Source organism: Betta splendens, chromosome 2 (assembly GCF_900634795.4).
Source record: "Betta splendens chromosome 2, fBetSpl5.4, whole genome shotgun sequence".
Classification (NCBI taxonomy): Eukaryota; Metazoa; Chordata; class Actinopteri; order Anabantiformes; family Osphronemidae; genus Betta; species Betta splendens.
The window spans coordinates 6,523,475-6,541,458 of NC_040882.2; the positions used below are offsets into that span (position 1 = coordinate 6,523,475).

At 44.4% G+C, this 17,984-nt stretch overlaps 1 protein-coding gene across 6 annotated transcripts in view; it reads right to left on the reverse strand.

Moving 5' to 3' along the window:
* Positions 1-698: 698 nt before the first annotated feature.
* Positions 699-17,984, reverse strand: part of zranb3 (zinc finger, RAN-binding domain containing 3) — a 65,084-nt gene continuing 47,798 nt past the window's right edge. For 5 of the 6 annotated variants that reach the window (XM_055513170.1, XM_055513172.1, XM_055513168.1 and 2 more), the window contains exons 17-22: positions 16,154-16,296; positions 11,280-11,417; positions 8,637-8,792; positions 7,684-7,876; positions 3,839-3,970; positions 699-3,155 (exon numbers count right to left, since the gene is read on the reverse strand). In XM_055513170.1, the coding sequence (XP_055369145.1) occupies positions 3,057-3,155; positions 3,839-3,970; positions 7,684-7,876; positions 8,637-8,792; positions 11,280-11,417; positions 16,154-16,296 (861 nt within the window). In that variant the 3' untranslated portion in view covers positions 699-3,056. Of the gene's footprint in view, positions 3,156-3,838; positions 3,971-7,683; positions 7,877-8,636; positions 8,793-11,279; positions 11,418-13,134; positions 13,272-16,153; positions 16,297-17,984 lie in introns of those variants that run through there. The other variant, XM_055513174.1, reaches the window with a different exon arrangement.

Sequence of the window (17,984 nt, forward strand, 5' to 3'; positions counted from 1 at the left end):
TCAGACACACAGAGGCATCACAGCCGAACGCGCGGCAGCCAGGAATCAAACCGCAGCAGGAGTCGCCACGGATCGGGGAGCCGGCGGCCGCACGCCGCCGCCGCCTTTTATTGGCCCTTCTCCATCACACCTGTCACACAAGATTGGGTTTGTAGAAGCACTTCCTTCAGCTGAAAAGGCCAAAGTAGATTATGAGGGCAGGCGAGGCTGAAATGGAATAACCAATGGAACGGAATCACCTTACTCTCTGAATGCAAATGATGATTGGATTATGAATGATTTGTATAGTTTACTGCCAACATTGCCCAGTTGGAACAGCATTTTTCAAACACTTTCATGTCACAAAGCCCTAAAAAGCCACAGCTGGTCCTGCCTACCCACTGTTCAGGGACACAATATTGGTATGAAACCCACCATTGTCATTTTTATACGTACAACAATGAAGCTAATTGAAGAATTTCCAACGGAATTGAGTTACAGCAATTTCAATCTATCGCTCCATTTAGCGCTGACGCCCAGGAGCGCTGCCGAGGCCTCTGGAGGTGCCGTGACCCACATCGAGTGGGAGTGGAGCCCACTGAACCTGTGCGCATTCTAAGGCTTGTGCTACGTATGCAAAGTGTACAAATGAGGAACACGAAGCCCCAAATCTGTGAATGTTTTAATGCATAAAATCAATGTAAAGGGGGACGTTTGGCTGTGATTTTAAACCTTTATTGATAATTTCCCATTTGCATTTGAGTGTTTGTAAAATAATGATATGAAGCAAACAGCTACAAAGACTGACGGTTATGTAACCTCATGTTAACACAAGTACACTTGAACCTTAACATGAATGACTTCTTCGACCTGACGCTAATTCTCTCATGTGGTCTGTGAATGTATTTGGAAACCCAGTCAGTTTTATGGCAATGACCCAAAGAAGACAGGTTCAACTCATTGTTAGTTTCAGTATCAGAGTAAATGAGTGTGTCTGATCACAGGTGGACTAATCTGCTGTTTTTCTCAGCACTTCTCCTCCTGCAGCCTGTCCTCTCTCTCCACGCCGTGACTTTTCTAACGATATGTGATTATTTCCACTACATATTTGCTCAGCTAATTTTGGCCGCGTGACGCCGACTGTACGCTGTGTTGCTATGTAACCTGTTGAAACGTCTCCGCAGCTGCGGCGCCGAGGCAAGGAAGCTGATTGCACTTGATGGAAAAAGTGAAGTGAATTTTTCCTCTCGTGCTGTCTCTAAAACAAACACGCGAGCCTCGCTGGCCGACATGAGTCCATCTTTATTACTGTCATCACCTGCAGAGGGAAAGTTTCTCCTCCGGGCTCATAAGTTGTCCGACGCAAACGGTGTCACGCGGCCGCGGCGCTGCTCTTTACCCAGCGGATCCTCGGGGAGGAACATGAGGCGTCTTCATCTGGGCGCTGCCTCATTATGGCTCCATGTGACAAACACACACAGCACGTCCTTCATCCTTCAATGTACACTTTATCTGCCAACACACACACTGTCTGTGTAACACACACGCATTGTATACTCCGTCTCTCCCTGACACACACACACACACACACACACACACACACACACACACACACACACACACACACACACACACACACACACACACACACACACACACACACACACACACACACACACTTTTTGGGTGTAATAAAACAGCAGATCAGAGTCATTGGCTGCTGACAGGGACTGACACTGAAACCTGCTGTTGTTGGAAGGCTGCCTGGGAGATGTTCATTACTCACAAAGCTTGTCGGTTTGGACAGGAGAGGAACAACGGTCTTATTAAGTGGAGACCTGGAGCCGCCGTAGGGGAAATACACACACACCCACACGTGCACCCACATGGGCTCCGAGAAAGTTTACAGCCGTGGCTCCGACGGCACCGCCTGATAGGCTGAGGGAAGTTGGGCTTGTCAGGAAAAATGTGAAACTTTCCGGGCGACGGCGGAATTTGCTGAGCTGGGAGTTTGACGCCACTGACAGACAGACAAATTGTGACATGACGACACTCGTGACGTCGACGGTGAGGCATCGGCGCCGTGAGGGAAAGTCGAGCTCCGCCGTGGAGGAATGCGGCGGCCTCATTTTCACAGGAACCTGCTGATATTGATTGGAGTTTCTGATGTCTGTCTGGCTCATTGTATAACTCTCACAAGAACAGATTCAATATTCCCGACATTGCTGAACCCGGAGCCTTGTTTCCATAGTAACTCTGCTCTCCATCTCTCTAAACATAGCCCTCCTGACTGACTTTAGCTCTGCTCAGATCATCAAGCGCAGCTGAAGAGGAGGTAGATGCGTGGACATGGACAATAATGTTCCTGACTTCAGGCGATGAAACAATTTGCTGGCTTGTCAGAACAAACAGCGTCTTGGTGTATTTACAGTCCAAGCCATGGGTAAAGCACAGGAGGAACAGAAGGTGGCAACATGAAACAAGATGAAAATAGGTTTTTATTTCACGTGGGAGCCTTAATCTATCTTCAACGTGCTACTTGTTGTCAGTGAGGACACTCGGTTGCGTTTTCCGCCGCGGAGTTTTAATCACAAAGCCCCCAATTTATCTCTCACCTGCTCTTTTTCCACCAAGTTTGCAAATTCCTAAAATAGCAGCATCTCTCTAAACAACCTGCCCCATTTCAGCCCCGAGCAAACGAGGGCCGTCGTAAATCAAAACCACCGCAGTTGTGACGGTTCGGGGACGAGAGGGGAGTCGGCGGAATTTGCATTTGATGCAGTCGTCACAATTTTTTTTTTTGAACGTGGGAATGAAGTTCAACAGGACGGCAGCAGTGCTCCGGGTAAGTTAGGCAGAAGGAAAGTGGGGCTCTCCGCAAGACGCAAACAATTTCTGGCCTCTAATGCTAATCTGAGACTGTGATTGGCATCTGCAGTAATTTAACGTGAGTTTTGCTTGTGATGAAACATGATCCGTCTTCACGCAGCCTTTTACAAGTCAAGCTAGGGAGGACTCGGCAATTAGAATCAGGACGTTTAACACCTATGCAACCCTTACTAAACCTTCCTGCTTTCTCATTTCCTCACGAAGAACCTGCTGATGTCTGACGCAACCTTGGACGCCGCGACATTCTTCCTCATCTGGCTCCTTTCTTTGGCTTGCTGAGCCGTCCTCTGTGGAGGGGAAAAAAAAATGCAACATGATGTAAGAGGTTAAAATCTGCAGCCGTCTCTGAAGAGAAAACCGAGATCAATATATCGAGCATCTCTAGATTAAAGTGTCTGAGTGGCGGCATAAACAGCGAGAGGATCCCCTTATCGGAGCGCGCAGTGCCCTGTATCGGTTCCCATACGTCAACGCGCGGAGCGTCTCCGTCCAAGCTGACACCCACTCTAACAGACGCGCTCGCTGCCGTGAAAATAAAGCACATTTCGGGTTACAAAGAGGCTCTGCTCTCAGATCAGCTCTGCTTTCAAGATGTGAATGGTGTGTGATTATGAAATATTGACTCAAGAAGCTCAAGAAGGAAAATGTTACCAAGACAGATGTACAGCATTTAGCTCCAAATACTATACATCAACATGTCATACAGCTGTATCATGTGATGTTATTACAGGCAGTATATGGCTTTGTGAAGGATGGTATGACTCTTGATCAATGTGTTTGACCATGTATCACATTACTGCCACCACTTATGATCCTCAACATGAGCGATGGGCCTCTCTTTTTATACAGAAATAAAGCAGAGGTCTATCTACCGTGCACCTTAAATGTTAGACAAATTGCTTTTGCCCCTTGAGCCCTTTGGCTTTGAAAGCTGTTGCTATGGGTGCAGCGATGCAGAGTGTGCACATACAGCTCTGTGGCAGACGGTGCAGAGCGTCTGCAGGTTGTCCAGGGAGCACTGTCCTCCTCCGCTGTAGACCGGCCGGATGTGGTCGACCTGCCAAAAATCCCCTTCCACCGTCGCCCGGATCATCTCGTTCAGCTACCAACACACACAGAAAAGAGCAGTGAGCGTCTCGGCACCTTTACTCCCCGCCGATGTTTTCTCATATTGCTCCAAAGTGTCGACAACAAGCGATGATTGCGCGGCCCACGCTAGCCATCCATCTATGCTAAAGTTAATTTCTGAACGGATGTCTTTCTCCGAGTGGCTGCGGCACCTAAAATTGTTATTTTACAGCGCGCGCACACACACACACACACACACACACACACACACACACACACACACACACACACACACACACACACACACACACACACACACACACACACGTTCATAATAAACAAATCTCAGTACCACAGGGACACTTCTGCAATGTGCTTTACAATAAAAGAAGATAAAAACAAATAGGTCTGGATGAGTACACATGACAGCAGGACGCATCCATCCACTGAAGGAAATAATGAAGGCAAACAACAGAAAACTGCTCCGATAGAGGCACGAAATCCCCATATTCATGTAAGCGTGTCACCACGAGTAGAAGACCATTTGATGAAAATTATAATATCACTAAATCGATGAGGATCAACTTTGACTTCATATTATTCATCTCCATCAGATGCCAAATTGCTGTAGGAAAAAAAACAGAACACGTGCACACTTGGAAATCTGTCAGACAAAGAATGGAGGTTAAATATGGCACAGGGGAAAGAAGGGACCAGCAGGACACGGCCTCCTAAGCCCTTTACTTGGCTTTTAATTGTCCACATGACAACGGCAGCGATCAAAGATCAGGACTTAGCAGAGGCTCCGGTGTTTTCCTTCCACAGCCTGCGACTGAGACGCAGCTCTCGGACGCTCACACGTGTTTCTCTGTAAACCATCTCCATAATCTTCTGATGTCTGAGTGCTGCCAAACCCGAGGCCCACAGCACCACTGATCCTCATATGTCTCACAATAGGGACGGCTTTCTAGTCTTTGAAAGCATCACTGACTCCGATGTGTCTAATCCAAATATTAATTTAGCCTCCTTCACTCGAAGGACAACCTCCCCGACGCGCATGTTGAAAACATGCGCGAAAAACATACAACAACATGTTAAAACGGACTGTTTCAAAGTGGCCTCTGCCTCGAGCTTCCTCCATGGAGTCCACCGTCATTGACCAGGCAACATATGGTGCAATTGAACACTGCTGGACCTTGATCCTGGAGGTCAGCTTTCAGTTTTTCTTGGTTCTTTTTCCACTATTTAAACTTTTTCCCTCTGTTCAACCTGGGCTCCGTTTCCCTCCTGAGGCCATGCAGGGACTTTGGGTACAGCTCCATCGACCGTGAACGTCTTAATATTATTGGATACTGTGGCCAGGGAACAGCAAGCTGCCTGGAGATGTCCTGTAAACTTTACACTGAACCTGACTGGTCATTATCTCCTTGTTTTTCTGCTCAGTCAACTTTGTATTGATGGAGTGTGTTTTATATATTTAAGACATGGGAAACTCCATGAATACAAGAATCCGCCCAAAACATTATTATTTCATATTTTAATTGTTACACTATTTAATTGTATTTATCACCACCTCTGTGATGTACTAATATTTCTTTTTTACATGATATATTTGGAATGAGGGAGAATTCGGCTGTTTGATTTGTTCTATAACACATCAAAGTCATGCGGTTGCATGACAGAAGAGCATTTAGTTTCAGAGCTTCAGGTGTGAGTGTGCCAACACTTCCAGCAACACCTAGACACCATCTGGAAATAATCTCCCAATTTCTCTCCCTAAGCCTGTTTTGTTTTGCTTTGTAAAGCATATGTTCAAAGAAATCTAATGGATTTTCAACGATTTATGGAATTGTATTTAAATTTAAATTTGAATTTTGTTTAAAACAAATCTGGAGATTGCGTTTCTCCATGGACTCCAAACATGCTAAATATCCCAACTCAATGCTGATCAACTTCTGCTAGATGAGTTTGAATATTCACCTTCTATTAATGAATGTGTTTTAATATCTTTAGATAGTTTTTATTGCTAATTTTATCTACCTGCTGCAGTTGTAACAAGCCAATGTGAGCAAAGAAAAGCAAAATATTATATGTTACAATAAGTCACATGAGCTTTGTAGATCAGAGGGGTACTGCACAGACTGGCAATGGGTTTTAGTGGTTACCTCAACTATAAAGCACCGGTTAATTTATCTGACTAGAAAGCACGAGGGACATTTTAAGCCCAAATGAAATGTTACAACTTTGATGGACCTGAGTGCTCCTGTCTATACAGGACCAGGTCACTGAACCCCAGTGGAACAAAGACAACACCTCAGAATTGACCTGGTCACTCCACTATTAGTGCCATTATTGTCATTCGCTTTATTTTAAAAAAACTGTAATAAGTGTAAATAAAAGAGGCAGAAAGAGAAGAGGGCAGAAACAAAACAGTAGAAGAATGAAAGCAGCACAGACTAAAAACCACAGACCTGGAATTATAAAGGATTAATGTATGAATTAATAGAAATTAGAAAGAGGGAAGGAAGACTCGTAAGAAGAGTTCAGGGCCAAAAATCCATTTCCCCGCTTTGAGAGCTACTCTGCTGACATTAAGGCAGCAAGAGAGAATTGATCCCAAAAGATTTAAAGAACAGGCTCGTTCACTGGGGCAGAGTTCACACATCTCTACACGCACAAACACACACGCCCGCACAGTGACGCACACATTTCAGTCAATTGAGCCTGCTTTTGTGCCAGAACTGTGCACCTTAAAACACCGGACGTGACTACACACTCAGACAGCAGCATTCTGTTTACACACACACACACACACACACACACACACACACACACACACACACACACACACACACACACACACACACACACACACACACACACACACACACACACACACACACACAATACCAATACACTCATACCGACACACTCACCCACACACCACATGGACCCCAAGATACCCATAAAGGGCGGGCCCCACGCACGCACACGCACACACACGCACACACACACACACACACACGCACACACACACCGGAATCCCCCGTATGAACAAAAGAATGAGCCTATAATCTCGAGGCTCCTTCACCGCTGCAGCGTCTTATCATGTGGCTGAGTTTGTTTCCTCTAAAGCTCGGCGCATCGATCGGCACTGATGCTGCTGCCAGCGGCACTGGGAAGGGGGTGAGAGTGTGTGTGTGTGTGTGTGTGTGTGGTTATGTGTGTGTGTGGTTTTGTAGGATAACAGCCAACCAAATCAAACAGGCTTACTGGTCGAGGCCTGGCACTAGGAAGAAAATCAATGGGCCCAGCAATCCATTTACTGGGAGCTGGCCCCTTGGAGTGCAGATCAGTGTGTGTGTGTGTGTGTGTGTGTGTGTGTGTGTGTGTGTGTGTGCGTGCGTGCGTGCGTGCGTGCGTAGGTGGGTGCGATGCAGAGTACAGGGAGATTTATTTTTGCACTTGCACGATCACTAAGAGAAAAAAATGGCTTAACCTGTCAGTTATTTATCTCACATCAGGAGACGGATCTTAGCAAAGCTGACATCTATTGCTGAGATGTTTGATACCGTACGTCTAATAAATAAGTTAGACAATTATGAGCTTGTCTTTGTGTTTACTGTACAACCAGCCCACTCACTCACTCACTCACTCACTCACTCACTCACTCACTCACTCACTCACTCACTCACTCACTCACTCACTCACTCACTCACTCACTCACTCACTCACAGTATTTCTGACCTGTTTGAGTGACAGCTGGGCGAGCCAAGTGTTCTCCAGCATCTCCTTGCGGTTGGAAGGCGGGGCATCGTGGACCCTCTGAAACAGGTCGTGGGCGTGGAGGCCGCAGTGCTGACAGATGCCCTTCTCTACCTCCAGCACCCTTGAGCGCATGTATGTTTGGTTGGAGCGCAACTGAAACTCCTCCTGACACCTACGAGCGAAGGGAAATAAATACATCTGGGCTGGAATCTTCACACTGCTACAGACTATTACCAGCGGGAATTTGTTATTTCACAAACAGAGGAAATGTGCAGTTAAATGTTCTTCTTACAGTAGCTGATAACATCCAGGTACAGAGGAGAGATGTGTCTCACCTTGACCAAATGACCCGAATTTGGATCTTGAAAACCACTTGATGAAATTGAATTTCTAGCCTAAAAGGAAGCCAGACTAAAAGGGGATGCACAGACGCAACACGTTTTCATCAGGCATCTTTAGTATTTAGCCAAACACATGAGAGACACAGGAGAGGCTGCAGTGTCGGACTCAAGGGCAGGAAGACAGCGCACAGACTGAACTAGAATCACAAATGTTCTTTATAAATATTCTTTACAGTGGCCATAAAATGTGGCAATTATGAGAGCAGGACCATGAAAACCAAAGAAAGTCAAAGAACAACAAAGCATCTTTTTTTAGAAAAGTCAAGATTATACTGTAGTATTTCTGCGTTTGTTGGCTCAAACATGGGTTAAGCTCTAAGCATAATTAAAGTCTGCCAGATGGGAGGGGTTTAGCACCGAGGACAGAAATCCCACAAAAACTATTTTAAGTTTAATAAATACGCTTTTCTTTGACTGACATCCTGCCAGAGATAGCAGCCGATGGGAGGGCCATCGTTTCTATCTGAAACAAACTGATTTAACCCACTACCCTCCCATCGCTGCACAGCGTGTTGTTCGGAGCTGCGGTACCTGTGGCTGCAGAATCTGCTGCTCCAGGCGTCTGCGGCGCTGGAGCAGGCCCGCTGGCAGGACAGGCACAGAGGGACGCCCTCGCTGTCCACTGCTTGCACGTAGCTGGACTCTGACGACGGCTCCGCCACCACATTACCCAGTTCCTGGTCCTGTCTGTGAAGAATGAGACGGAGAGGGGATGTCAACTCTGACTGAGACGAACAAATCCAGTGTTTCAACTAATGACTACTCCAATCTGCCAACATCTCCAGCTGAGGCTCATGTCATTTTGGTTTTGCTTGTTTTCCTTTCTGACATTTCATATTTACAGTGACTTTAACTTGTTAATGTACATTTAGATTCTATTAAGTACCTATAATTTGCTTAGATAGACATATAGAATGATATTTCATATTAAACCATCTTTGCTTCATCATTGGGTCATGTTTGGATTAACTGCTTGATTAACTGACTGTAAAACATTATTTTACACTTGATATTTAATCAGCTCATAATTGATTGAAATGGTTGATTGGTGTTGAGGTCTTGCTCTTATTTTGATGATCAGATGATCATGGTATTAAATCATTTTAAATATATCTGTGGTGGCGTTGAACAATTACCTGGTAAATGTGTTTGGGGTAAATTTTCCAGTCAGTTCACACTATGCAGAAAATTCCCACATCTTTGTTTAAATATGCTAAAACAGGAGAAATTTGAGACTTTAGTCAAGTCAACGATTTAGGCCTAAACCTAAACCTCATCTGTAAGAAGGTTTGTAATCAAATATACGTTTCTAATAAAAATCAATGTTGAGAAATGTGGGTGGTGTGCGTTGCATGTACGCGGAGCTGCCGTATCTGTGGAACAAGTACAAGTATGTGTACGCGCGCGCCCATCCCTTTGGCACAGGACAGTGAGTTTGGGCTTCTGCCATGTTGTCCCAGCAGGATGTTAGAGCCACGTTGGAGGGGACAGATGGACTAAATTCTCTTTCCCCGTGGTTTACAATTCAGACAGACAGAGCGAGGAACAAAGAGCCAGAGAAACAGAGCACTACAGAGGGAGATTTAATCATTGAAACCGAGAAGAAAACACTCTATAAAAACCTTGGTGCTTCAAAGTTGAGAAGATACCAAAAACTGGAAGCACCAAGAGACAATGCTGTGCCAGCAACGTCTCGTGCATGAAAGACAGACCAAAATAGACCTTTCACTGGTGTGTGTGCCCAAAGTGAGATGGTGAAAACATGGGACTGTGGAGGAAAAACGTAATCTAGAAATATTAGTTACTGTAAATACAAACCAACTAGCATTAGCCAACAGCAAACCTCAATGTATTTGTGTTATCATTAATATACTGTATGGCTTCAAGTCATTTAAATTCATATATGCACAAAGCAAGCGAGCATGTTGGCAGTGCCACATCACAGCATGAGGTAACTCTGAAAACGCATACTTTAAACCCCAGAAATCACGCAACATGCCTTCAGCAAATGGCACGCAGCCTGCTCCTGTTTACCACAGAGGCTCATCTCTCAAGCTTTATACCAAAGAAAACCAAAGCCACACGAGAGAAGAAAGATCTGACGCTGGTGAGTCCAGCTGTCGATCGACACCGTCCTCGCTCGGCGCTGCACTTGGACGCCGAGGCGCGCGCGGGTTGATTTGATTTAGAAATATCCAGCGCCAGCGTCTCATTTCTGACACAGATTACACACACGGATTAAGAGCATATGACGGCAGTGCCTGGGCTCATTAACATGTGGAGCGAAACCAGCGAAAGTAGCGGCAGGAAGTATTTTAAAAACTGTATCAAGTCCTTTACACTCACCATGAATGGGATGTTTTGGATGTTTGTTCAGGCACCGTCAGTGATAAAAACAAACTACACTAATCTTCCTCTAGTCTTTGTCAACATTTTCTTGCCCTTAAAATGTTAGATATTATAATGACTGAAAATTTCTGCTGAAATTTCCATTGGAACTGAAGGTTTTAGTGAAGAGAGAACGTGCCCTAATGTCTTATCACATTGTCAAATGACCTTTTCATGTTAAAACCATGAATGCTACTTTTTCTACATTTACATATATGAATCTGCACATCTCTCTATCTTTATGCGGGCATGATGACAGCACCTCAATCACCTTTAAGACACAGCACCACACATTTCTATCTCATTGCGGTGTACATGCATGAACGTCTGTGCTGGAGTGTGTGTGTTTGCTGACGGTTTCCATGGCGATATTTGCTCTTGGGGTGAGCTGGCCGTCGCATCTCACCCAGTTGATTGTATTATAGTCTATATTTACTGTACTAACACACTCAGCAGGCTTTTGTGCCTCTCCCACAAGGCACATCCAGATCTCCATGGAGACAGCTGGGCTAAGGAAAATGAAAATATACCAAACCCCAAGGAGGAAGACAAATGTTTAAACAAACCACTATCATGGACAGACGATGAAACTTCATCCACCACGCGTACGCCTGTACGTGATATTTGGACTTGTGTGAATAATATTTGTATAGAATCTAAATATTATTTATATGCATAACTACTGTCTATAACTGAATGTAAAGATTCACTTGCTTAAAATATCTGAAAACAGCTTGACCCTTACTACCGAGGACACACACCCACACGTTTGTCCCTTGTACTAACCTGTCTGATGTAGTTGGTGTTGCTGAAGAGGCAGACCTCTTACTGAAGAACTTGTCCTTGGTGACCACTCGGATGCTGCCTCCCTTCCTCTGGGCTATGGTAAGAGAGGCCTGAGCCACATCATCTCTACTGAGGTACCTGTAAAATGAAATAAATAAAGGTTTCAGGGAACAAATGATTGTATAACCAGAGAGCTGATTCACACTAGGGGCACGGAGGAGTAGTGGTAAGGATTTTTGTAAACTGTTAGTACCAGGTGAGATCGCTTAAACATATGAGTGATGTCATGTGGACTCGTCCACATACACACCACATACACTACACCACAACACCTACATAAGAGGCAAAGCTGAGCTTTTATATTATTTTTGGCAGTGATGTTCCATGTTTGGCTTGCATGTTTGAATCCCTACATTTATTGCTTATTCTCTGTTCTGTGTGTGTGCATCTCTTCTGTCGAGCTCTAATACCACTACTGCTGCCCCACAGGACTTGTCAGACGTCTAATCTAATCACTCCACCCCATCGCTGCTTTTTATGGCTCTTGTAATACAGCGGCTACATGTGCGTGTTTAATTTTGAATAGGGAACACAGTATTTAAATCTGGGCAGCATTAAAATGACCTCAGTATGTGAGAACTGGCGTGCAATCCTGGAGACTGGTTCAGGAAAAATATCATTAACTTGGTTTTTCAGGTTAGAAGAAGAGAAAAGTGATGAATCACCAAATGCCTCCAGGTGAAACTCAAGCTTTCCAAAGGGCCATAATACAATATTCCCATGGTCCCAATAGTGCAATTATCCTCTGTCTTTCCTCCTCTACAGGGAGGTCAGAGGTTGGATTCAGCTACTGAACACCAGCCCTGCAGCTGCTGAACACTCTCCTGCTCAGAGACATCAGCAAAAGTTTAAGGCTGCCAAGAAGTGAATCACCTACTACTTCACCAACTACCTACAGACAATGAACAGAGCAGGTTTATCAGCTACTGGGATGCTGTAAAGTTCAGATCCAGGGGGTCTGAGCCCTGTGGGCCTAGTCCGTGATTCATACACTGTGTGTCCAGCCATTGCATGAAATGATAATAATATTTCACCATGACCAGTTAACAGACTAGAAAGAGCATTATGACGACAAAGAGAGATACTAAACAAGACAAAACAAACCTGTCTCTTAGCAACCGCAGCTAAAATCAACAGTTGTCCACAATGAGCTGTTTATGAACTGTCTGTCAACAAGCAAAAAGCATAACTAATGTCCAGGATAAAGCAACAGACAGTGGAGTCAGTGCAGGGAGAGCAGAATAGTAATAAGAGACTAAGGAGATGGATGGAGGGAGGAGGCATTCACTGTGATGTGCAGCCAGCTCAGGTGACAAAACTCTTCACTAATTGTTATGTAGACTGAAAATGATGTGACATATCGCAAACATTTATTTTGGCACCTTTGTCAATTCTTGCATTAAGTTTGATGAAACATTATTGCTGGCGGACAAACAGAGGCTGTGCCAACTTTGAAGAAAAATCAATAGCTGGAACAGCTTCTAGAAGTATAGGGTGCGTAGGAAACGTGTCTTTACACTGTTTAACTAAAGACAAACATTTTCCATGCAGAAATAAGACAGATACAATTTACTAATGCTACTGTATATAAATCTAGATTTATTTATTGTTCCCAGTGGTTTGTCACCCCTATATTCTTAAACTGGATGTTTAATAGCACGTTTATTATACAAATATCAAGTAAAATATCATTAAGCTATAAAATTCTACTTGAAAATATCCAGTAAGATATTTCACATATCAGTAATGAAGCAGCAGCCATAGATGCATGGACAGTATTATGCATTTCACCCACCTCTGTCCGGACAGACCAGGTTCTATGGGAGGGAAATGGAAAAAAGGTGAGAGGGGGAAAAAAAAGGGAAGGGTGGATGACAGGAGGCAGAAAGTGGAGGAGGGAGACGCATCAAAGGGGAAAAGTTTCTCTGGAAACTGAGGAGAGATGAGGAAGAAGGTAAGTCTCCATCAAACACAAGAGCTTCCTTTGCTTCAAACAGTCCCAGCACAGAGGCTGGATGAAACAAGACGCCTTACACTAAACTGGAGTCCAAGTACGCTCCTGGGAGACCGTGGATGTGGCTGTTTGCATGTTTTCATGCAGACAGGTGCTTGGACAGTAATTCTGTGCACCGAGGCAACTGCCTCTTCGCTCTTACGTACTGCATTTCCTGCAATGATCCGAACCTATTTGGCGTTTTGTCACCATCAGGGGAGCAGCCATGTCCGTGGATTGTTGACATATATCTGTCAAGCAGGTATTTCTGTGGGAAAACCAACTGTAATTGGGCCCCTGTGTTGTTTCACACTGTTCCACTCGCTGACAATTTGTGGCGGTAACAGGCAAAGCAGCAGAGCAACGTGCCGGCAGAAAGCAGCGAAGAAGAATCCTGCGAGGTGGGAAACATGAATACAGGCAGTGTGGAATTTCAAATAATCAAAACCGTTGCAGATGTTTCATGAAGAAGGAAATGCAGTTAACGCCTCTGGCAGACATCAAGGAACCACAGTGGAAATAGTACCGTTATCTTAGCTTAGAAAATATTATAAAGCATCGTATTTGTCTTAAATCAACAAAAATAAATTGGTGTAAATTCCAGCAGCTCTGACAAAACCCAGCGTCCACCAGTATTGGTTCTGACATGGCTTCTGCCGTTCCGCGTTTGATGAACAGCTGCAGCGGTGCTGCTGGTGCAGGCCCGAGGTGGCGGCGGGCTGCTGACAGCACACCAGCACACCTGCAGAGCGGCAGACAGCAGCCCGCATCCAACCAGTCCAGCCCGTGGCTCAGCACTGGGACCAGACACGGCTCAGCTGTGTAAAGTTAAACTAATGAGCTGCTGCTCAACTTCCACCCAGCTGCAGCGCCTTTGATTGATTACTGCTCCTTCACACCACCCATAAGAAGACAGGGCTGGAAAAGCAATAGTCTAAGATTGAAGAAATAGCCATGAGGCATTATCCTGATTACGTTTAGAATTTATGAAAATCTTCCCATTCTGAGTTTAAACCCTAGAGTGTCTGACTGGAATGGCCTGACTTTTATGACACCTGAATCCTAAATAGCAAAGGCAGATTTGGCCAGTAACAATTAAAACCACTCACACAGAGGCAGTTAGAGAATGCAGACCAGTTAATGGTCCATCGCTGCAAAACACTGACCACGAAAATGGCAAAATGGGACCTGGTATAATTAAAATGTTTGGGAAAAACTTGACTATAAGGGGCACCTCATCACTTGTGCGCACTATAGTTGAGTTTACTCATTACAGCAGCCTGTGAAAACATTTACTGTGGCTCAGAGTGATCTTTGCAGAAAAAAAATAACCCCTTCTCATCTCGGTTTCCTCTTGAGACGTCAAATTTGCAACAGAAAGAACAAGTTACAAACCGGGGATGCGGAGTCTGAAAGATGTGGGCGTCTATCAGGGAGGGAAGATGAGAGAGATCTGTTTACAAAATAGAAATTGTGGGAACTGATGTTGTTTTGTGACGCCCAATACATGATGCATGTATCCAAGTATCTCAGTATTAGGGCTTGAAATCCATCACAGCGTACGTTGTGCATCAAATGGAAGTAGCATGGCTTTAATATAAATGATCATAATGACATGACTTCAGAAAGTCTCTACACATTCTGAGTTACAGCACAATTACGCTTTCTTCAATCCTTCATCCATCATTTGTTTGATGTTTTATTTGCTCTACTGTTTAAGTGCTAATAGGATGTGACTGGCAGATCAATGTACACTAGTGACAACAACTTTTACCTGACCAGACTGTGTCTAAAAGATTAAACAATAAATCATATCTTACCAATCATGTTAACTAAAAAAGTAAAAAATAAAAATATATTTCTGTTTTATTACAATAGCACATTGTAGAAGCAATAACTTATTTATAGCCAAGGTCTGCAGTAATTTTAGAAATGAAGCATGATCAGGCAGGAACAAACCGGATTAAAACGCTCTTAACTATTTTAAAATCACTATAAATCACCATGAGTGACTTATGACGGAAATATACAGTGTTGGAAACCCTGGCTAAAGTGCATTAAGTTTGAAGCCGTTGAAAACTGAGCATCTCAGTGCTGCGAAGGTGAGCCGTGATCGCCCCGCTGAGCCGAAGCTGGAGCTTGATTGGTTCTGATTAGTGAATAAATCAAACAGGTATCAAATCAAGCCGGGCCAATTGCCTCCTACTCACACCTTGATTAGGTTCATGCACCTAAACACATTCCCTGGTTGGGAAACACACACACACACACACACACACACACACACACACACACACACACACACACACACACACACACACACACACACACACACACACACACACACACACACACACACACACACACACACACACACACTCTACCCAGTAATTGGCAAACTCTCCCTGCCTCCTATGCACGCCAGTTGTAATTAGTGTGCCAACAACAATGCTTGTTTGTCAAAAAACACACATGTGCACTTACACAGCACTCATCTCATCCTCTCTCATGCTTCAGCTGACACCCTTTGATACACCCACACACATGTACACAAGCAAGTACTATCCAAGCCCTCCATGACGCCTGGGGCACTTTGGATTTACAAATCTGCTGGTTCCTCTGTGAAATCACTCACATCGCTCTTTGGACTCTGACATAATGACATAATTTATCTCACTGATTCTACCATTTTTTACTTATTCGCTCACTAGGACGGATCTATTTTATTTCATATTACAGTCGAGATGCAGTATTTACAACACAAATGCATCCTTAATGATATAAAAATGATACTTGAAGATGTTTGCGTGTGGAATCCAACCTCTTGGTGCTGGTTGGAGTCTGTTGGGCGGCAGCCAGCTGTTGCAGGCCCAGAGTAGGACTGTGAAAGAGGAGGCCGCTGCGTCGAAGCAGCTTCTGTTTCATGGCTGCCAGGCTGTTCCACTCCTGAACAAATCTCAGCACCTGCAGCGAGGACACAACATCTCACTTCATACTCAATTTCAGGCTGTAAGAGAAAACACTGGAGACTTCATCTTTAACAAAAATTGATAGTTTGGACACTGGAGCGCCTTGAAAGGCAAATTTTTTTCTTTTTAGGTTTTCAATTTTGAAACTACTCTTGAACTAAAGACAAACAATCTAAACTTGCAGAGGACACAGACACACTAACACACACAAGGAGACAGTTTTCCAGCTAGCTGAGCAGAACTCATCAAACCAAGAGAGAGCTGTATATGCTTTCAGCCAAGTCAAGGATTCAAAGAGATTCCACTGGCAAAATAACAAATAGCTCACCAAGCACCAAGGCCTAATGGGCAATTTATCTACATATATTAGACTCGAGAAGTGTTTTTATTTTCTTATAGACAACTTCTCTCACAAAAACATCATCTGTGTGAAGAGAAAATTCAGTACATGTATCATAAGCCGGTTTCAAAGCCATCCCCCCACTCGGGTTTTGCTTTGTTGTCTTGGTTTTCAGTCATGCCTATTTTCACAGAAATATACCTTCTTAGTTATAAATCACTAACAGCAAGTATGAGGTAAAGAATAAGAAAAGTGATACAGGTATGGCTGAAAGAAGAGAAAAAAGAAATGCTGTTTACTGATGAACATGAAGGGAAATCATACCTCAGACAGATGTAATGAACTGTGGTTCACTGTTATTCAGTCTTGCATGGGTTTCCTCCTGGTGCTCAGTCTAGATACAGTTTAGCTTAATCAGTGAATTGCACTGGTGTGTGAATTGTTGCCTGTCTCGAGTGGATCCAGTGTCTCAAATAATGGATGGATCATATACAGTACTATATGCGTTAAAATCTGGACTCATTTTCTTACATTGGTTTAACCTTTGTAAATCAGAGGCTATAGCTTATTTTGAAGGACTATAACTCATGACCCTCCAGGCTTTACTGTGTGTAGCTCGTTTAAAATGCAGTCCTTACACAAAAGCTGCTTAGGTTTCACAGTTTGCAGTGTTTTTGAAATAATAACTAAAAAAAAGTATGTACTAATAAAAGAACAGTCACCACTGGTTACTACTGTACATTCTACTATCAACACTAATCTAAACATTCTTTCCAGCAGTAGGGAACTGACACCCAGGAAGATTTAGATAAACCCTAGGATGAACTGTGCCACAAGGTCATCAAAGGTCATCCCAGAGTCCAGGAGTCAAACGTTGTGACTGAAGAGGACGAGTGAGATGGTGTTTACAGCTTTGAGGTCAGTGGGGTTAATAGGTGAGTCTGAGACACTGTGTGGGCAGAAGCTGGGAGGGCTCCGACTTTTAACCATCTAGAGACAACAGAGTTGTATGTTAATTTATCTGAGCTAATGCAGATCTAGCCATCCATTCTCCATGCAGCTCATCCTCATCCTGTCAGGAACCTGTCCCCGTACAGGTCACCGGTCCATTCCCAGGCTGCACATTTAGCCGCCCCCCCCCTTAAACCTAAAGACAGGTGGGGGGCTGGGGGCGGGCCCCACTCTGGGCGCGGGGGCATCTTCTGGCGGGCTCCCTACGGACCGTGGGTCCTCGGGCTCTACTCTTTCAGGCCGACCCTCCCGCCGGGGGGAGTGTTTGCCCCTGGTTCTCATGGGGCGGACAGCGTTGACCCCCGGTGGCCCACTCTGGCCTCGGGTGCTGT